General features: G+C 37.8%; 1 protein-coding gene across 17 annotated transcripts in view; it reads right to left on the bottom strand.

Moving 5' to 3' along the window:
• Positions 1 to 23,284, bottom strand: part of ASB3 (ankyrin repeat and SOCS box containing 3) — a 126,868-nt gene that overhangs the window by 5,759 nt on the left and 97,825 nt on the right. For all 17 annotated transcript variants that reach the window (XM_077958621.1, XM_077958626.1, XM_077958633.1 and 14 more), the window contains 1 exon segment: positions 19,053 to 19,183. In XM_077958621.1, coding sequence (XP_077814747.1) covers positions 19,053 to 19,183 — 131 coding nt within the window.

The following is a 23,284-nucleotide window of genomic DNA, read 5'->3' as shown; positions in this document are numbered from 1 at the left end:
AGTTGGAACACATTTGCAAAAGCATTTTATAAAGTGAAATACCACACAAATCCTAGGCACCACATAATCTACTGATCTCGGCCGGGCGCGGTGGCTCAAGCCTGTAATCCCAGCACTTTGGGAGGCCGAGACGGGCGGATCACGAGGTCAGGAGATCGAGACCATCCTGGCTAACACGGTGAAAACCCGTCTCTACTAAAAATACAAGAAAATTAGCCGGGCGAGGTGGCGGGCACCTGTAGTCCCAGCTACTCTGGAGGCTGAGGCAGGAGAATGGCGTGAACCCGTGGGGGCGGAGCTTGCAGTGAGCTGAGATCGCGCCACTGCACTCCAGCCTGGGGCACAGAGCAAGACTCCGTCTCAAAAAAAAAAAAAAAAAAAAACTACTGATCTCCAAATGTTTTGATTACACACTAAATTAGCAAAGTCTCTGAGCACAGAACCCAATGTATATGTTTTACATATAAATTATATGTATACTACTAACCAAACATTATTTGTACTATAAAATAAAATTAAAATAAGCCAATATGAAATATTTTAAATAATTTCATTTTTAACTAAAGGTATAAGACTCCATTAAATATTAATATTTTAACAAGAACATGGTGATTGACTAGGCTTTATTAATTTAATTCTTAGTGATCTAGCAATTCCAAAAGTTGGTTCTAAGCCCAGTTTATTCTGATACATGGATGTAGCTGAAAAAACGTCTAAATGGGAGAAGTACATTATGGCTTAGCTGAACTAAACCAGGATTCTATTCTAGCCTATCTAGCAATTATGAAAAAGTTATTGTCAAAATTAATCTGGTAAATTTCTATTTTTTCCTGATATCAATTAGCTTATAAGCTAATTAGAAAGTTTTGCATTTTTACTAAATGCAATTCAAAACAGAGGGGAACTATTTCCAAGTGTTTTAAGTATGTCAATGTAAGAGTTTTTCCAGGTGATATATACTACTTTTCGCAAGAAAATCACGTAACAATAAAAGTATTTCCTAGTACCTATTTTCAAAATCATCTCCACATAGTAAAAGTTTCTTTCAGGGCTTGGCTTTAACTTGTGTTGGGGGGCATGGAGGGGAGTTCCTTTCAGAAGGCAGTTACCTTCTCACTCAGTTAAAATGCCATCTCTTCCCTAAATCAACAGAATTTTTACAAAATATGTGGTAGGTTGCAAAGTACTGACAGTTATTTATCGCCAAGAAAGGAAAAGCTGTATTTTTGTAAAAGAAAAGCACATAATTTATCTTTGAATTTAAGGGTTCTTTTATATTTTGTATCACAGATAACGAACAAAACTTTGGATGTATAAACAATAATTATGGTCACTCCCACCTCATTATAAAGTACTGCAAAGACCCTAATATATTTTAAAGGTCACGTTTTTAAAAACTATCCACAATGACACTACTTCGTGCAATTCTGGATTCATCTCTTTTCCTGTACTAGCCTATGAATGATGCAGTAAACTCATTTCCTGTTATCTCCATTACCTTACATTTGGATAAAAGCAGCCACCACTCCATCAATGGTCATTCTTACATAGCTTTTCCAAAACACATCTTTCTGTTAAATAAGCCATTACTGTTGCCAATACAGCCATGCGCTGCGTAAGGATGTTTTAGTAAACAATGGACCACATATACGATGGTGGCCCCACAAGATTATAATGGAGCTGAAAAATTCCTATTATCTAGTGATGTCACAGGTGTCATAACATCAATTAATTTTTTTACAAATTTAGTGTGGCCTAAGTATATGGCGTTAAAGTATATAGTAGCATACAGTAATGTCTGAGGCCTTCACATTGACTCTCCACTCACTCACTGATATCGCCCAGAGCAATTTCCAGTCCTGCAAGTCCCATTCATAGTAAGTGCCCTATACAGATCTACCATTTTTTTTTTTATCTTTTATGCTGTTTTGTTTGTTTGTTTTGCTTTGCTTTGAGACAGTCTCACTCTGTCGCCAGGCTGGAGTGCAGTGGCATGATCTCAGCTCACTGTAACTTTGCCTCCCGGGTTCAAGCGATTCTCCTGCCTCAGCCTCCCAAGTTGCTGGGATTACAGGCGCCCGCCACCACGCCCAGTTAATTTTTGCATTTTTGGTAGAGACAGGATTTCACCATGTTGGCCAGGCTGGTCTCGAACTCCAGACCTCAGGTGATCCGCCCACCTCGGCCTCCCAAAGTGCTGGGATTACAGGCGGGAGCCACCACGCCCCACCTATGCTGTATTTTTACTGTATTTTTCCTATGTTTAGAAACACAAATACTTACCAATGTGTTACAATTGGCTATAGTGTTCAGCACAGTAATATGCTGTACAAGTTTGTAGCCTAGGAGCAATAGGCTATACTATGTAGCCTCAGGTGTGTAGCAGGCTCTACCATCTAGTTTACATAAGAATACTTTATGATACTTGCACAACGACAAAACTACCTAACAAAGCACTTCTCAGACTGTATCCCCATTGTTAAAAACACCTCACTGTATCTCTTCTCTGGTGCATTTTTCCTTTAGTGGCTCTTAAAAAATTGTCTATTCTCTCACTGAAACAGAATCTTAACAAATACCCTAAGTTGTAACATGTTATAAATACCACAAATCTCCTTCCAACTTAGTATACCAAACTTTCTATCTGCAGGGATTTTCTAAAAAAACTCTTCTTTAATGCTTTAGTAATGTTTTCTATGCTCCTTTAACAACATTTGCTAATAAGGAATGCATTTTGTTTTGTCCTCATATTATTTCAGCCAGTTTTACTGTGGCAGGAAGGACATGTGTTTCCCCAGTGGTCTGTGACTTTTTGTCTTTTGCTATTGAATAAGAAAACTCAAAAAGAGCTCTAAGCCTTTATCATTATGGTTAGTAAATTTTGTAAAAAAATAATGGACTGGGTATCCTAAGACTTAAACATTGAGAAAAAAAAATCAGTGCTTGTCCTCATGTTCCGAATGTGTACATTACAGTGTCTTGCTGAGTATGGTTCTTTCATTAGCTAATTATCTCAAGGCACACTACATGTTAAGGACAAGGCTCACTGTTAAAGTAAAGGTGAGACTATATTTCAAATACTTTCTTGATAATTTTAAACTTCTTGTCAGTTGCAATTAGGTGGTAGGTAGTCATTTCTATTTTAGCTCTTTTTAGCTTTTTAAAATTTTTATTATTTTATTGTACATATTTAAAGTGAACAATGTGATGTTTTGTATGCTTATGTTGATATACCTACCATAATGAAGTGATTACTATAGTCAAACAAATATTAATATACCCATCATCTTATATAGTTCATATAGTTACCTTGCTGGTGCGTGTGTGTGTGCGTGTGCGCGCGCATGTGTTTGTGTGTGGTGAGAGTGCCTAAAACTTACTATCTTGGTAAATTACCAGTACACAACACAGTATTTTTAACTACAGTCCTCATGATCTCTAGAACTTCCTCATGCTACATAACTGCAGCTTTATACTGTTTGACCTACATCTTTTCATTTTCCCCACCACCAACCCGCCTTCAACCTGGTAACCCAGGTGGTCATCATTTTTATCACATAACATGCCTGGTAAAGAACAAGAGGATGCAGCTCTACAGTGATTACGTTGGTTCACTTGTGCTTGCACTTTTAATAACACTATTTCCTTACAGAAATCCTTTTAAGTCACTTGACCAATTTGTGAGAAGTGGTTAAATTAAAACTACATAATATCATTATAGGTGCACTAAGCAATCACACATGAACAAAAATTCACTACAGCACACCACAAATGTGGTGGCACAGTCAACCCCTTTGGGAAACCCTGATGAAACCCCTTCAGATATGTAGGTACAAGGCACTGGGCCATGTTTGCTAAGTGGGGGGTGGGGAAAGAGGTAAGTCCTCGGGAATCCCCATTCTACCATGAACACTGTACAGAACATTCTGCCTTCACCTCTTCTCCTCACAAAAGCCTGATTCTTGCAAGGAAATTACTTCCTTGGCCAATTTTGAAAATTTTCCACGCCTTGCTATACCTGCTGCAAGGTCTGGGAGGCAATGTTAGCATTCTTACAGTTTTTGTGCACCACTTCAGATCCATGCTTCTGTCTTTAAACGCCAACAGACACCAGTTTCTATTCTTCCAGAGGTTGCTCTCCCTTACTGCCATAACCGATCTTTAACATCATGGAGACCTCAGGTCCCAACTCCTCCCCCCTCATCCTTCAGGTCCCGTCCTTTCTCATTTCTTTTCCTATCTAGACTGGATTCCATGGGCCCATCACTGCAATTATTTTATCCTCAATTCCTTTGCCCCTGTTCTGACAACACCCAGGATCAATCTAACCATTTTCCTTCTGCACCCCAATACAAAGAAAACTAAGCAATACTGGAAAATACAACTACATGAACTAGTTCTACTTCCAGCCTCTACCAGACCTGTAGGGTTTTGCTCTGCAAATCTTTCAATGGTTCTCAATTGGCTTCCCACAGCAAACATTCCAAAACACCAAGTTCCCTACCCAACTTTCACTTCAATCTCCTCCTTAGCAAGACTTTACTCCCTACTTCAGAGTAAAAACTGGTCTTATGGGCTTTTTTTCCTGAGCTTCCAATCTCCAAACTATAAATTTATCTATGTCCACCCCATGCTCATCTTTCTTCTCTATCTCAAAGAAATGGGTCTACCTGAGGCTAATCCCATCTCCATCCGGCCTATATGAAATCTCACTACACAAATTATCCCGTTATCTCTGAATCTTTGATGTCATTTTATAAACTGAGACCCTCTTGATCTATAAAACATGATCAAACTCCTCCCATCTCAAAAAGAAAACTCTGCCATAACCCTGAATCCTTCCCTTTTAGCTACTGTACTAATCAAAGAGCTATGTTGCCTTATTTTTTCACTCACATAATTTTTTTCTTTTTTAATTTAACTTTTAAGTTCAGGGGTACATGTGCAAGTTTGTGATGTAAGTAAACTTGTTTCATGGGGGGTTGTTGTACAGGTTATTTTGTCACCCAGGTATTAAGCCTAGTACTCACTACTTATTTTTTCCTGGTCCTGTCCTTCCTTCCACCCACAGATAGGCCACAGTATCTGTTGTTCCCTTCTATGTGTCCCTAGGTTCTCATCATTCTGCTCCCATTTAGAAGTGGGTACATGTAGTATATGGTTTTCTGTTCCTGCATTAGTTTGCTAAGGATAATGGCCCCCAGCTCCACCTATGTTCCTGCAAAGGACATGAGCTCATTCTTTTTTATGGCTGCATTGTACTCCATGATGTGTATGTACCATATTTTCTTTATGCAGACTACCACTGATGGGCATTTAGGTTGATTCCATGTCTTCATTACTGCAAATAGTGCTGCAAGGAACATATGTGTACATGTGTCTTTATGACAGAATGATTTCTATTCCTATGGGTATATACCCAGTTATGGGACTGCTGGATCGAACAGTATGTCTGTTTTTAGGTCTTTGAGGAATTGCCACACTGTCTTCCCAATGGTTGAAGTAATTTACACTTCCACTAGCAGTGTATAAGCGTTTCTTTTTCTCCACAATCTCACTAGCATGTATTATTTTTTAGTTTTTAGTAATAACCATTCTGACTGCTATGAGATGGTATCTCATTGTGGTTTTGATTTGGATTTCTCTAATGATCAGTGATGTTGAACTTTTTTTCATATGACTGTTGGCTGGATGTGTGTCTTCTTTTTAAAACAGAATTTATTTTTATTTTTAAAACTTTTTTTTTAAATTTTGTGGGTACATAGTAGGTGTATATATTTATGGGGTACATGAGATATTTTGATACAGGCATGCAATGCATAATAATATCAGGGTAAATGGGGTATTCATTGCCTCAAGCACTTATCCTTTCTTTGCGTTACAAACAATCCAATTACACGCTTTTACTTGTTGTAGACTGTACAATAAATTATTGCTGACCTTAGACACCCTATTGTGATATCAAATAGATCTTATTCATTCTATCTAACTATATTTTTGTATCCATTAACCATCCCCACCTCTCACCCTACTATCCCCACTATCCTTCTCAAGCCTTCTACTCTGTATCTCCATGAATTCAACTGCTTTAATTTTTAGCTCCACAAATAAGTGAGAACATGCAAAATTTGTCTTTCTGTGCCTGGCTTGTTTTACTTAATATAATGACCTCCAGTTCTATCCACGTTGTTGCAAATGACAGGCTCTCATTCTTTTTTATGGTTGACTAGTACTCTGTTGTGTATATGTACCACAGTTTCCTTATCCATTGATCTTTTAATGGACACAAGTTGCTTCCAAATCTTGGCTATTGTGAATAGTGCTGCAATAAACATGAGTGCAGATTATCTCCTCAATACACTGATTTCCTGTCTTTTGGGTATATACCCAGCAGTGTGACTGCTGGATCATATGGTAGGTCTATTTTTAGTTTTTTGAGGAAATTCCAAATACTTTCTCCCCTTCTGTGGGCTGTCTCTTTTCTTTGTTGACTGTTTCCTTTGCTGTGCATCAGAAACTTTTAAACTTGATGTGATCCCATATGTCCATTTTTGTTTTGGTTGTCTGTGCTTTTGGGGTACTGCTCAAGAAACCTTTGCCCAGTTCAATGTACTGGAGAGTTTCCCCAATGTTTTCTTTTAGTAGTTTGAGGTCTTAAAGTCTTTAATGGATTTTTATTTGATGTTTGCATATTTCCAGAGATAGGGGTCTAGTTTTATTCTTCTGCATATGGATATCCAGTTTTCCCAGCACCATTTAATAAAGAGACTGTCCCTTCCCCAATGTATGTTCTTGGCACCTTTGTTGAAAATGAGTTCACTGTAGCTATCTGTATTTGTTTCTGTGTTCTCTATTCTGTTTCATTGGTCTATGTGTCTGTTTTTATGCCAGTACCAGGCTGTTTTAGTTACTATAGCTTTGTAGTACAATTTGAAGTCAGGTAATCTGATTCCTCCAGTTTTGTTCTTTTTGCTCAGGATAGCTTTGGCTATTATGAGTCTTTTGTGGGTCCATATACATTTTAGGATTGCTTTTTCTATTTCTGTGAAGAATGTCATTGGTATTTTGATAGGAATTGCATTGAATCTGTAAAGTAGTATGGCCATTTTAACAATATTGATTCTTTCAATCAACGAACATGGAATATATTTCCTCTTTTGGTGTGTCCTCTTTAATTTCTTTCATCAGTGTTTTACAGCTTTCATTGTAGAGATCTCTCACTTCTTTGGTCACACTAATTCCTAGGTATTTTATTTTATTTATTGCTATTGTAAATGGGACTTTTTCTTTTTCAGATTGTTCACTTTTTGTTTTTGTTTTTGTTTTGAGATGGAGTCTTGGTCTGTCGACCAGGCTGGAGTACAATGGTGTGATCTCAGCTCACTGCAACCTCCACCTCCCGGGTTCAAGCGATTCTCCTGCCTCAACCTCCTGAGTAGCTGGGATTACAGGCATCCACCACCACGCCCAGCTAATTTTTGCATTTTTAGTACAGATGGGGTTTCACCATGTTAGCCAGGCTGGTCTCGAACTCCTGACCTCAGGTGATTTGCCCAAAGTGCTAGGATTACAGGTGTGAGCCACCATACCTGGCCTGTTCACCGTTGGCATATAGAAATGCTACTAATTTTTGTATGTTGATTCTGTATCCTGAAAATTTATTGAATCTGTTTATCAGTTCTAATAGGTTTTTGGTGGAGTCTTTAGGTTTTTCCAAATATAAAATCATATCATCTCCAAACAAGGACATTTTGACTTCTTCCATTCCAACTTGGATGCCCTTTATTTCTTTCCCTTGTCTGACTGCTCTAACTAGGACTTCCAGTAGTACTGTGTTGAGTAATAGTGGTGAAAGTGGGCATCCTTGTCATGTTCTAGATCTTAGAGGAAAAGCTTCAAGTATTTCCCCCTTTCACTATGATATGAGCTGTGGGCCTGTCATACATGGTGTTTACTGAGTTGAGGCATAGCCAGTTTTTTGAGAGTTTTTGTCATGAAGAGATGTTGAATTTTATCTGATATTTTTTCAGCATCAATTGAAATGATCATATAGGTTTTGTCCTTCACTTTGTTGATACAATTTATCACACTGATTGATCTGCCTATGTTGAACCATCCTTGCATCCTGTGATAGATTCCACTTGGTCATGATGAATGGTCTTTTAAATGTGTTGTTGAATTCGGTTTGCTAGTATTTTGCTGAGCATCAATATTCATCACGGATACTGGCCTGTAGTTTTCTTTTTTTTCTGATGTGTGTTTGTCTGGTTTGGGTATCAGGGTAACACTGGCCTCACAGAGTGCATTTGGAAGTACTTCCTCCTCTATTTTTCAGAATAGTTTCAGGAGGATTGGTATTCGTTCTTCTTTAAATATTTGGTAAAATTCAGCAGTGAAGCCATCAGGTCCTGAACTTTTTTTTTTTTTTTTGCTGGGAAACTTTTACTACAGCTTCAATGTTATTACTTGTTATTGGTCTGTTCAGGTTCTGGATTTCTTCACTGTTCAATCTTGGAAGATTGTATGTGTCTAGGAATTTATCCATTTCTTCCAGGTTTTCCCATTTCCTGGCATAGTAGCTTCCAATGATCCTTTGAAATTCTGTGATATCAGTTATAATGTCTTCTTTTTCTTCTCTGATTCTATTTGGATCTTCTCTCTTCTTTTCTTAGTCTGGCTAAATGTTTGTTAGTTTTGTTTATCTTTTCAAGAAACCAACTATTTGTTTCACTGAACTTCAGTACTGTTTTCTTTGCTTCACTTTCATTTATTTCTGCTCTGATCTTTATTTTTTCTTTTCTTCTAGTAATTTTGGGTTTGGTTTGGTCTGGCTTTTCTAGTTCTTTCAGATGCATCATTAGGTTATTTGGAGTTCTTCTACTTTTTTAATGTAGATGCTTTAGCTATATCATTCACAGGTTTTAAATCAGTGTCTGATACACAGCTGACACGTAATTAAGGAATCCACTCATTAAGGAATTAATAAATAACTAGATTTGTACATGCCTACCTATAAAAATACTTCCATGAGAGCCTCTCTTCACTGAAGACTTCTGCCAGTGGTCCACATTTGGAACTAACTAACACTACAGACTGAGTGGTTAGACGTTCTCAAATGGACAGACTATGAGAAGCTACAGCTTCTGTCCTAACCACATTTCCACCTTCAATTACGCCACTCTACCTAATCATACCAAACCAAGTTCATTATTATTGCTTTTACTATCCCTGATAGTAAATAACTCCTAATTCATGAATAAAGGAGATTATCAGAATTCAATTTAGATGAACAACTTTAGGAGTCAGTCATAATGATTCTCAAGGTTCTCACTGATTATGAGAAAGAGCATTTCATTAAAAACGTATTGTCACTAGCAGCAACAAGACAGAAGCTGACCTCCCACCATCCAATCTTCAAACCCTTTTGGATTCAGCCAGTTTATCCTGGGTACACTGTCTTCTCGTCAGTTTACAGGAAACATCTCATGGAGTTCAGCTGAGAAGATATTTTTATGATCAGATGAGGAGAATGTGAAAAATGCTCTTCTGTTTTTAAAGGGTGCACTCTCAAAAATCTACAAGTGCAGTGCAGTATGACAGGTAACTACCAGGTGTTAGGAAACCTGATGAGACCCTTAAGGTAGCCAATATGTAAAGGAGAGAGGAAATGGTTAGAAGAGTTTCAGGAAACATAAGCTGAGGAGAAGATGATTCAGAGATGAATTACTACAAGTAAGAATCAATAACATTAAAAGCAGCAGGGGAGGAATGTTAGAGGATCTTAACGTCTTGGAGAAAACATTGGCACATTTCTAAGGTGGAGTATTTAGGAAAACAAGTACTCATGTGCAGTACTCATGGTGGGACAGCATGGGGAAGCATGGAAAGGGCTAGAGTATGAAGAGCGTTGCTAGAGTTTGACCTTTATTCTGAGAGAAATGAGTTCTTTTATATTCTCTTTTTTAAGGGGCATGGTATATTCAAACATGTTTTATTTAACAGTGATTTTGAGAATAATAGAGGCTGAGCACTCAGGAGTGTACTCAAGTCAAGTAAGTCAGAAATGATCATTGCAATCAACAAAGGCAGTAGCAGAAGAGATGGAATAATAATAATGGATTTGGAGGATATTTACAAAGTAGAACTGACCATATATGGTAACCTATCAACTGTAACCAGTGTTTCTTCAAAAATGGAAGAACTCTCTCATCTACAATTAAAGCAACTGAGCAGGATCACCAAACTAAGGAAATACCTGTCCACCTTTCCCCCACCAGAGAAAATAAAAAATGACATCATAGAAGACAGTCTTTTTATGTTTCAATTTTATTTCTAACTTAGCACGTTCTAATGTCCTAACCTTCCCTGTTACAATTTTGTGGCCCATTATCTTAGCCACTAAGAAGCGAGTCCACAGAAATATATGTGGTATGGAAAGACCACCTTATAAAAAGATGAGGATTATGGCAACTGATTCTTTCTCGATCTGCATCTACTACTTCTTTGTCTCCTCAAGATGAATTCTGTACCAACTATGAATCTCTATCCAAACAACATGAACCACGTTACAAAGAATTTTCCCCAAAATCACATACTCTAGAGCAGATCACACATTTAACCTGGAGAAAGGGCAATGGCTGACATTTCACATAATCTAGCCCTTCTTTATATAAGAAATGGTGGGTCCTAAAATTCCACAATCTCCAGTAGATACAAATAATGTGTTTTTAGACGCTTCATCCAGTGCCTTGGCCTGATCCTGTGAGGGACTGTCACATGGGAACTCCCTCAAAAAGGGTCATGACAGATAGAAGAGGCAACAGGGATGCAGAAGTGAGGTTCTGGTGCTATCTTTACAACAGCCTTTTTTAAGCCTCCTTATTATCACATGATTCTGCTCCCCTTCCCTTTCTGAAGTATCAGGGAGGAAGCCTCTTGAAGTGCTACTCTCTATAGCTTCCTTTGATCATCTTGAGAACCAAGAGGAAACTTGGGTAAAATGAGAGCTCTTGTGGTTGGGTCAGTTCTACCTCTGGATGGTTATTTTAATTTTTAAGGTTCTAAATTCTGTAATTCAGGCCTACCAAGAAAGACAAATCATAAAGAAAATAAAAGGTATATCTCATTGTCAAACCAAGGACCATGAACTCTGCCTTAACCCCTTAATTTTTCACCCACTGCCCCAACACTCTCCTCAGAGCCATGGTTTTGTACCTTTTATATATTGGTCACCTTTAATTTTTTCATGTTCAACGGAGCTGTCATCTAGGCAGCTGCAACGAGAAACCTTTCCTTCTAATCTTGTTCAGTTCCCTAAGAAGTTGGATGATATTTAATACTAGCTTTTTCATAATACTTATTTCAGACAGGAACCTAGTAAACATCCTACAGTCTATAAATAAAGTAGTTATGTGGAAAGAGTGGGATGGGCTTTCAAACCAATACTGGTGATCTCATACTTAGAACATGTAAAAAAAACCTCTGTTTACTCTAAGGCCATAATTTCTCCTTTTTTTTTCTTTTCTTTTTTTTTTTTTTTGAGAGACAGAGTTTCATTCTTGTTACCCAGGATGGAGTGCAATGGCAGGATCTCGGCTCACCACAACTTCCACCTCCCAGATTCAAGTGATTCTCCTGCCTCAGCCTACCAAGTAGCTGGGATTACAGGCGCTCGCCACCACACCCAGCTAATTTTGTATTTTCAGTAGAGACGGGGTTTCTCCATGTTCGTCAGGCTGGTCTCGAACTCCCGACTCAGGTGATCCGCCTGCCTCGGCCTCCCAAAGTGCTGGGATTACAGGCATAAGCCACGGCACCTGGTCAATTTCTCCTTTCTTAACGTACCAATGGACATGATGGTAACTTTAAAATAGTTTTAACAGCAAAATGTCCCAGTAAATGTGAGTACAACCCATTAGTATCTAGTTTAAAAAGAATTTCCCCACAAAAACAAAACCCAAAAAACTTGGAGTAACAAGAGGCTATGTGAAGTTAAAACTGTAAGTGGGCAGTTGCAACCCTGTTAAAATTTCAAGTTTAAGTATAAATTTCTCACTAAAAAAAAAAAAAAACAAATTTATCAGTCTGGCTCTTAAATCTAGAAATAAAGTAGAATGTAGGCAATGTTAACCAAGGCACGAATCTGCTAAACTTGTGAAGGTCCACAACATGGCTGGTGTCTGGGAGGTTGAAAGTTTCCCACTCAACAAATGAAAGGTCATGTGTCCAGTTTTTTAAGATAACAGGAAATTACTGATTGGGTTCTTAGTAATAATGCCTCACCCAGGTGAAAAGCATCCAGAGGAAATGAATCTAGAGTTAAGAACTACTGTGAAGAATGGGCTCTGATTCTCACTAAATATTTAGCTTTATTAACTCTATGAGCATGGCCCCCATGGTAGACAAACTGCACAATTTATCCCATATATTTTAAAAGGCCCACTATTACCCCACTTCCCACCAAACTGAGTTTATTGAAGATGTGCTTTAAAAACTATAAGTTAGGGCTTTGCATATCAATGTTTCAAATAAGGAGCAGGTGGCCTATAGTTGAGTTATTGCACCATAGATCACTCATATAAATACTCTTACCAAGTATACTGCTCCATTATTTGTAGCTCTTTTTTTTTTCATTTAAGAGACAGGATCAGGTTCTGTCATCCAGGCTGGAGTACAATGGCATGAACACAGCTCACTGTAGCCTCAATCTCCTGGGCTCAAGCAATCCTCCTGCCTAGGCCTCCCAAGTAGCTGGGACTACAGTCATTCACCATCACGCCTGGCTAATTTTCTTATTTTATTTTGTAGAGATGGGGTCTTGCCATGTTGCCCAACTGGTCTTGAACTACTGGCCTCAAGCAATCCTCCCACCTCGGCCTCTCAAAGTGGCATTACAGGCCTATTTGTCGCTTTTTTTCTTTTTTTAATACTTTATGTTCTAGGGTACATGTGTACAACGTTAAGGTTTGCTACATACGTATACATGTGCCATGTTGGTGTACGGCACCCATTAACTTGTCATTTACATTAGGTATATCTCCTAATGCTATCCCCCCCTCCCCCCACCCCACAACAGGCCCCGTGTGTGATGTTCCCCTTCCTGTGCCCAAGTGTTCTCATTGTTCAGTTCCCACCTATGAGTGAGAACATGCAATGTTTGGTTTTCTGTTCTTGCGATAGTTTGCTGAGAATGATGGTTTCCAGCTGCATCCATGTCCCTACAAAGGACATGAACTCATCCTTTTTTTATGACTGCATAGTATTCCATGGTGTATATGTGCTACATTTTCTTAATCCAGTTTGTTTTGTTTTTATTGCTCTTTCCTTGGTCACTGACTCTGGGATAGGATCTGGTTATAAATTAACTTGGCTATAGGCTAGGTTATGCTATGCTAACAAATAAACCCTAAAAACCAGTGTCTTAATACAACACAGGTTTACTTCTTGCTCATGCAAAATCCTCTGTAGGTCAGGCAATTCTCCTAAAATGACACTTGAGTGTCCCAGGTGTCACCCATCCTGTGTAACCACCATCTCAAACATGAGCTTTCAAATTGCTTTCAACAAGGGAAGGGAGAGCAAGGAGTGCTTACCTGCCATGGTTTATGCTTTGACCACTTGCCTCAATCATGTAACAATCAAAGCTGAAAAATCCAGTCTTTCTTTGTTCCAGGGAAGATAAAAATGAAATGGAACTCAGTTAACTGAGGTCTGTCTCTGCCACAATGACAATGTCTATTGTGAAAATGATATGAGGTAGCTACTATTACCATCTCTTCTTAAAATTGAGGAAACCAAAGTTCAGGGATGTAAGTAACTTCTCTGTAGCTAGAAAGTGATAGAGGCTCTCAGCAAACTGACACAGGAACAGAAAACCAAACACCGCATTTTCTCTCTCATAAGTGGTAGTTGAACAATGAGAACACATGGACACAGGGAGGGGAAAATCACACACCGGGGCCTGTTGGAAGGTGGGGAGCTAGGGGAGGGACAGCATTAGGAGAAATACCTTATGTACATGATGGGTTGATGGGTGCAGCAAACCACCAGGGCACGTGTATACCTATGTAACAAACCATGATGTTCTGCACATGTATCCCAGAACTTAAAGTATAATTAAAAAAAAAAAAAAAAAAGGATTTGCGGTACATGATTATTCCTCCAGGACCATATAAACCAGATTACAATGGCCTGAAATAAATTGATCAAAAAATTTTTTTAAAATTTTAGCCAATAAATTTTAAATATATGTCATAAATCCTTTCTTTCCATGAAATTTTAAAGAGGTTCTAGTGCTATATTAAGAGTTAAAAAAGATAAATCATGTCAAGTTTAAAATGAATAAATTTGGGTAGTCAAAGGAAAAAAAAGAGAGAAAGTGGTGGAGGCATGTCTATTTAATTCTAGAGCTCCAACCTTCAACCATTATATTCTGTCTGCTGTTCATGCAGAACCTGCACCAGATCATTACCATAGGGTTGAAGTCAGCAGAAAAGTTAAAATTTTTCTTTGGCATAAAATAAGGTTGTGCTCCAACTCTCATCTTTTTAACAAGTAACTTAATGATGTGTTATAAACTGAGCAAGATACATGTTCTTGCTAAAGAAAACAGAAAAACAAATATTCTTTTAAAAACTAATGTTTTATTATCCTAAACTAGAAATGGTTTTAGCAGACAACTGGAATGCTAGCTCATTGTCACCAGAAAGGATTACAGACCAACTATTCCTAACCCTAAGCTTTGTTTCTGCATCTAACAATCACATAAAATAAATTATCGTATGTAGTTACCTTGGTGTACTTACCACAGATTATTTATCTTGAAGGCTATGTGAGAAAAGAACATTGCTCAAAACTAGAGGCATTGCTCAAAGTTTCAAGGGAAATTTTTGCTTAAACTGGATACTTGCTTAACCTACCATATTTAGTTAGGAATCCTTATAATGTTCCTGGAGTACTCACCCTACCACAGATCAACCTTCATTATTCATTTTTCTTTTGCTTCTACTTTTAAGATCAACTGTTACTTAAAAATATGTTCTCAATCCAATTTGCAATACAAAATATCTGCATTCTCATACTTCTTAGGTAGCATAACTTTGAACTCATTGCTATGTACTACTATTAAAAACTAAGCTGAAGCTAGGCACAGTGTCTCGTGCCTATAATACCGGCACTTTGGGAGGCTGAAGCAGAAGGATCATTTGAGCCCAGGAGAAGTTCAAGAGAAGCCCAGGAAACATGGCGAAACCCTGCCTCAATAAAAAATACAAAAATTAGCTGGGCGTGGTGGCACATGCCTGTGATCCCAGCTACTCAAGAGGCTGAGGTGGGAAGACTGCTTGAGCCCAGGAGGTAGAGGCTGCAGTGAGCCATGATCGTGCCACTGCACTCTAGCCTAGGCAACAGAGCAAGACCTTGCCCCCACAAATTAATTAATTAATTTATTTATTAAATTAAAAACTGAGTTGAGACATACAATATTTAGAGAGAACTGCTCAAAAGGCACACAGGCCATCCATTCCCAGATATTCTAAAATCTAGCTCTTCGTCAAGTCACAGCAACGGAAGTCGGGGTCCCTGAACCACACTGTAATGACTACTTAAGAACTGCTTTTACTGAATTGCACTTTGGTATGAAAACAACAGTCCACGTAAAAGAAGTCCCAAGAAACCACAGCTACCAAGACATTGTCTAGGAAGCTGTAACAGCATCCAAGAAAATCTATTCTGAGGAACAGGTTTATTTGATCTTATGAACCCTGTCACCTAGTGTCAATGACAACAGAGCTCAGAGTCAAACATACAGCCTATCCATAGACAAGTATCAAATTCCCATTGCTACGCTTTCCCTGACTCCATTTTTTAAATCTACCCCCCACCTTTTTTTTTTTCATTTTTCTTTTCCTTCTACTTTTGTTTTACTGTTTTGTGATAATATATATGTATTATATAAACTGCTTTAAATCCTTTTCAGAACAAAGCAAGGAAATACTGAAATAAAAAGATCAAGAGAGTTTCCTGGGGTCCTTTAAAGGACCCTTTGTAGGATCCAGATCCATTTAACACTCTGGAGAGAATTATATATATCTAATCATTAAAGGTTCAGGACGAACTAAAGCCATGTGCTTTTATCCATAATAATTTAATTACTTAGACCTGACCAGGAGTTGGCAAATTTTTTGAGTAAGACATCTATTGCTACGTGGTTAGCCTGATGTTTCTAAGAGGTATGTAAGAGGCACTTGATTAAAAGACGGTTACTGAAACTGCAACCACTCAGTAAATTTTACCTGGTATACATTTCCTTTTGGATGCAAGAAACTTTTTGAAGACAAATCTGACTCAATGATTAAAATATGAGAAGCAAGAAATGTGTTGTTACTTTTGTTTATAAACTACCATGGCAAGTTGCTACTTACTTAGGGAGAAAAAAGGGGAGGAAAGAATAATTTTGACCAAGTACATGGCATCTATAGGACTTGAAAAGGGCTTAAATAAAAAATGGAAGAAAAATCTTTCCCAAGGGATAGAAATTGAATACTGAGTGGAGCTAGGAAGCTAGGAATTATCTAAGAGTTTACTAACAGTGGCAGAGGTGCAAGAGGTATCTTTTCAAAAAAAAAAATTTTAACATGTTGATAAGGCAGCAGTTGTTAATATCATGATAAGTTATTGGAGGAAGAGGGGTAAAAGCAAGGTTAGTCTTGTAAAGAGGTTAATCAAACAGTTGTCCTGCTAGGCTCGTGCCCATTAGTGTTAAAACCCTGATCATGCTTCTGCTTACTAGAGATCCTGTAGCTCAAAATCCCAGTAAAGGAGGGAGTCCTGATGACCAACATGCAGAAATTTATTATCCTGAAAATTGATGAGAAAAGGGTTCCCCCAAGAGATCCCTGAATTATAGAAAGGAAGAGTCACAATGCTATCTGAAAGCCAGGCAACTAAGTTTTTCTCTGTCTTACTAAAATTCCAGCATTGTAATGGTGCCTACTATCTGCAGAAGAGGAAGCACCAAAGAATACCCTGAGACACCAATATAAGTAGGAGGAAGAATACAAGCTTTCCCCAAGTAGGTTGTAACAAGGAGAGGGATAAAAAGCCTTTCCATGATAGGACAACACAAGAATCACTGTGGATCCGGATTTCTCAACCTCGGTGCTACTGACATTTGTAGCCAGATAATTCTTTATTGTAGGAGGCTGCCTTGTGCACTGTAGGATGCTTAGCAGGATCCCTGGCCTCTACCCCTTAGATGGCAACAGCATCCCTAACCATTGTGACAACCAAAAAAAAGTCTGCAGACATTACCAAATGTCTATAGGGGGGCAAAAATCACCCCTATGCTACGGATAAAATAACAAACAGCTTCCAGTGTTAACTCACTCTCTTGGTAAATAACACTCCCAAACCACCTCACCTCCTGAACCAGGAAAGAGAGACAGAACAGAAGAATTTGTAGTAAAAATAATAAGTTCAATTTTGGATATGTCAAGATGTGAGACAGCAAATGGAAATGTCCAAAAGATAGTTGGATATATGAGACTGGAAACAAGAAAAGAGGGCTTGGCTAAAGAAACAAACCAGAAAACCATTAGCTACATTAGCTAAGAAAAAGCCTCTGAGAAAGGCTTTTTTGAATCTTCAGCTGAAATAAAAATCTCTCAATAGATGATGATTATTACCCTACACAAGCTCTACCTAGTACTTAATTAAACAAGAAGCCCTTGATGGATTTAGTCTACTGCAGGGTAATGTAGTACTCATGCACAATTTTTACCTTCATCTGGACAAACATGCCATATGTTAAGGTCTTCAGGGTAAACTCCCACATATCCTTACTAATTGATACGTAGCAATACTTTTCCCATTTGGCATATGCTCCCTCTTTTGACTCTTTGTTCTCAAATCCATTGTTCCATAGTCTATCTGTTCTGAATAGATATTTGTTCTCTACTGCTGTAGATACATAATTAGTAAAAGCAGACGCAATTCTCAACATTGAGAGTTACACGGAGTGAATTTTCCAGCATTATCATTAAAGAAATTCTATACTAGAAGGCTCAAAGACTCCAAATGAATTATTTTTCTTTAACAGAAACCTCTCTAACAGTTTGAATACACCTCAGTTCAAAGGCATATCTTCCTGAATGTCTGTTTTTGATTGAGAAAATTTACTTAAATGTAATTTTCCAAAAAATTAGAAGACACATTCCTCCATATGAATAAGTTCACTTGTTAAAAACCTATTCAAAACGTTTTATGAAGAGTTACATTTCATGTAAAAATAGCAGTGAAGAAACAATTTTCCTAACTTAAGACATATAACATGGTTAACAAAATACAGTCAAAGCAAAATAAATCTGAAAAAGTAAATAGGGATACTTTGCATATGTTATGTTTAAACTTGTTCCTTGTGCGAAATCTTCCCCCACTGTGTGTTCTTTCATTTTTTCAACTAGTTTAAAAATTTTTTTAAGTGAGGTAAGTTGAAATTTTGTTCTAGAATAGTCTTTTAAAATATCAACCAATTCACAGAATGTTCACTCAGCTTATCTCTATAGTTATACCATACCAACAGACTGGTATACATTCAGTAAGGACAGGTGTAAAGAATGGTTACATTTCCTTTTAGATACGATAAAATATTACACAGAGAACATAACTCCACAGACATTCCAAAGAGAAAAATTAAGTTTAGCATTTTTTCTGACCAGAAACTAAATACAGAATAAGCAGATTTTTTGGACCTACTTTTGTGTATATAATCCTTATTAAAAATAAAAGGATATCATAAAATTAAAATATCAGTAAGCATCTGCGTTTTTTTGTATGTTTCTTAGGTTAAGCTTATAAAATCAGGTATGATTTTTACTGAAGGGAATTAGTAGCCATCTCCCTAACAATGCCATCTTTTCCTCACATGAGAAAAAATGCAAAATTATGTCTAATTTGTGTTTGCCAATGAATCTTTTCACTTATAATTACAACACAGCTAGAGAAGCAAGAGAAGGAAAAGAAGTGAAGTGTGTTTAAAAGTTATTCTTTCTTACCAATATGTTGCTGTAGAATCCAAGCGTTTGAGGCACGAGCAGAGAGCATCCTTTCAACAGCTGGCGGAAGTGTCTTCCAATTAGTAAACTCCAAAGTGAAGGTAAGGGTGTCAATGCTGACTGAGTCGATCCTATGTTAGCAAGATGTTAATATATTAGAAACAAAACATGCCAAGGGTTCGTACTAGAAACAAACACCATATACCTATTCTTACAAAATCTCAATGAGGAGGGCAGACAGAAAATCAGGGCATGTTAAGTATTTATGTAACTACAGGCAAAATCAGTGGATATGAAGAATCAACTACAGGTTCCTATTAACTGAACTGACTTTCTATGTCGCTGTCTACGAGATGACAAAAGGAACCTCAGAGAGAGTAGGAACTTTCCTTCTCATGGGTGACAGAACCAATGACATCAGTGGATCTGCCATTATTTCCTCCCATTTGGACTATCTTGCCAAATGTAAATTGACCATCCTTAGAGACGTATAATTTAATAATCCTAAAAGGATAAAGCCCAAACACCCCAAGTTATCCCTGAGTGTACAAGTGTACAAGTATGGCTTCTTTCTGCCCAACTCCCAGGCATGCACAGCTGTTCTCCTCTAAGAACCTTCCCCCCATTATAAATTCAGCCCTAAGTGATATAACAGAATAAGACTTGTCTTTAAGGACTGAAAGAAGGGGTTCCAAATAGGCTTTCCTCTGTTCTCTCAAAATAATGTCAGATTCCCTACCAACCCACTCAAAAGAGGCTAACCCAAAATTTATAAGTACTTGAAGCCTAATGGAAAGAGCACTGGCTTAAGAAAAGTCTTGCTGTTTAATACTGCTTCTGCTACTTATAAACAGGTTGCCTGAATTCTTTAAGCTCTAGCTCCTGCTCTTTAAAATGAGAATAATACATAATCTGCCCATTACAGGGAACTATATGTGAAAATAATATGAGATAACAGAGTAAACATACTTTTAAAACTATAAAGTATTATATGAAAAACTGGTATTACCAGAAATGATTTGAAAACTTCAGTATTATATTTTTAGAAGCTTTAAAATTCAGTCAAACCCTTAAAAGAACTCTAAATCCTAACAAGATTACTTATCCTGTATTCAATTAGACACTCCCCTACCATCACAATGGCTGGAGAAAAAAAAGTCACTAGGGCTTCTGGTAATTACTACCAAAACAGAAATTCTTCTCATGGTCACCTCTTTGGAAATAGTACTGAGCAACAACTAAAGAAGGAAAGGAAATACAAGGAAAGAAAAGCTGAATAATAATCTAAGCTTATCATCTCAAAGACACTTCTGGTAATTTGGAGTCAAAATATCTTTGAAATGATGGACTAAAGATTATGAAAATTATTTCCCAAATTCTTAATTCTCCCATATGCAAACATCTAAGGAAGAACTTAAAGTGTAGCACAGATGTCTTGGGAAAACATTTTATTTCTCAGGAGACATCAGTGAAATCACAACTTATCAGGAAATACTGAGGATAAATGAAATGATAAAATATATTCAAAGACTAACAATTTCCTTGACTTCTTAAGGGTCCCAAACCAAAGGTTACTTGGTTCTGGTTCTTTATTTCTTTTTTTAATGATTTCATTTTTCTGCCTTAATGCGCCTTAGGTCTTACTGTGACCAAACACAAAGTCATTTTTATGCAGTTATCTGAACATACACAAGACAAGTAAATCTGTTTGCACAGCTTTAGTTAATATGATGGTGAGTTTATTTTACCAACACTGATAATGCCACTAAAAATGTATTGTTACTTTACTACAGTGACCATTACATTGTATAGAGCAGTTGTACAATCACAAACGAGTGACATTTAATCAACTAAATACACAAATGACATTTATGTTCTATTCTCCCATTACATGGGGGTGGGGTGCACAGGTAAAGGAAGACTTAGTCTTGCATTTAAATATTGTGACAGGCAATTATTCAGCCAGATGCTTAAGACAAGCAATACCCAGAAAATATGTTTATAATTTACGTGACAAAGATAAGCAACAGATCTGCATGTGATTTAAATAACAATCAAAATCCCCTTTAACAATATATTGGAATTTTTATAGAATGTTTCTTGTAATAGTTCTTTGAATGTAAATTTGATCAAAGAAAGCAAAACATTTATCATATGCAGTGTAAACATTGGTTTACCCATTCAATAAAATATCAGTGAACAAAAATTTGAACATGTTAAGCATTTTCACTGCTAAAGTGAAATTTTCCACTGTATTTTTTCTAATTAATATAAAGTAACCAAAGTTACTTACTCTTCAGGAGTAAAAAACATGTAATTGGCATTCTCCATTCAGAATACTGAAAGTTTTACAACTTACTTCAAAATAGTTTCTAGTTTACTAGTTCTTAACTCTTCTATTTCACATATCCGATAAATACAGTACATACCCAACAGCTTATTGTCACAAAAATTCTCAACTGTTCACAAGTGGGGGAAAATGGGGGAGCTGTATCAGAACTGGGGAAAGAGAGGATAAATTTACAAAGCCTTCTAAGAGAATAAAGCTAAATAAATCCTTCCCTACAAGTAGTTCATTTAGTTGGCTGGGGAGGAAAGGATAACAGGCAATGTTTGATTTTTTTCCCCTGCTTAGGTTTTTCCTAATTTAGGAGCAGAAAGAAGCATGAAAAATTGGTACAGATCCCTCAGGTTAGGCAAGGGATTAAGGATTACTAAAATTGAGTAACAGAACTCATCCTCCACATCCGAAGAGTCAACCAATGGTAGATTGAGAATACTAACAACAATAATAAAAAATAACAATACAACAATAAAAAACAACAAAAATTTAAAAATACAGTACAACAACTATTTACATAGCATTTATATGGCATTAGGTATTATAAGTAATCTAGAGATGACAAAGTAGATGGGAGGAAGTGCACAGACTAGACACAAATACTATGCCATTTTACATAAGGGACTTGAGCATCCATGTGTCAGAGGTGTATGAACCAGAGCAACTCCATCTTGAATAGCGGCTAGGTAAAATAAGGCTGAGACCTACTGGGCTACATGCCCAGGAAATTAAGGCATTCTTAGTCACAGGATGAGACAGGAGGCCCGCACAAGATACAGGTCACAAAGACCTTGCTGATGAAACAGCACTTGTCAAGAAGCTGGCCAAACCCCATCAAAACAAAGATGGTGATGAAAGTGATCTCTGGTCATCCTCATTGTTCATTATATGCTAATTATAATGCATTAGCATGCTAGGAGACACTCCCACCGGCCCCATGACAGTTTACCAATGCCACGGAAACTTCAGGAAGTTACCCTAGATAGTCTAAAAATGGGGAGAACCCACAGTCCTGGGACTTGCCCACCCCTTTCTTGGAAAACTCATTCATGAATCATTCACCCCTTCTTTAGCATGTAACCAAGAAGTAACAGTAAGTATAAGCAGCTCAGCAGCCCATGCTGCAGCTCTGCCTATGGAATAGCCATTCTTTTGTTCCCTTACTTTGTTAATAAACGTGCTTTCATTTTACTCTATGGACTTGCCCCAAATTCTTTCTCGTACGAGATCCGAGAACCCTCTCTTGGGGTCTAGATCGGGACCCCTTTCCAGTAACACATGGATTTTGGTATCTCATGGGGGTGAGACTCAAGGCATAATTCACCTTAAATTTCTGCCAGCTGTGAGCCTGTGAAATCAAACAAGTTATATACTTCCAAAATTCGATGGTGGGACAGGCGTAAGACAAACATTCCCATTCCAAAAGGGAGACATATCCAAGAAGCAAAGAATAATAGGACCCAAATAAGTCCAAAATTCAAGAGGATTACCTTGAAACTCCAAGATAATCTTCCACGACTCCATGTCAAGCTTCCTGAATAAACTGGGATAGGAGTTGAGCCTCCACTACCTCAGGAAGCTCCACCCCTATGACTTTGCTGGGCTCAGTCCCACCCCTATGGCTTTGCCCACTTTAGCTCTCCCAAGATGGCACTGCATGCTGGTAGCTCTACAGTCCTGAGGTCTCAATGGCAGCCCTGCTCCCATAGGTCCTCTAGGCATTGCCGTGGTAGAAACTGTGGCAGCTCTAACCCTACATTTCCACTGGGCATTGCTCTAGAAAGGCTCTCTGCAGTGGCTCCTCCCCTGGGACAGGTCTCTGCCTGAGCCCCTAGACTGTTTTCAACAACCTCTGGAATCTAGGTGGAAGAATCCATGCCCCCACAGCTCT

Source organism: Macaca mulatta, chromosome 13 (genome assembly GCF_049350105.2).
Source record: "Macaca mulatta isolate MMU2019108-1 chromosome 13, T2T-MMU8v2.0, whole genome shotgun sequence".
In the NCBI taxonomy this organism is placed as follows: domain Eukaryota; kingdom Metazoa; phylum Chordata; class Mammalia; order Primates; family Cercopithecidae; genus Macaca; species Macaca mulatta.
Note: the sequence above shows the minus strand (reverse complement) of the source record. Positions and strands in the feature narration are given on the sequence as shown.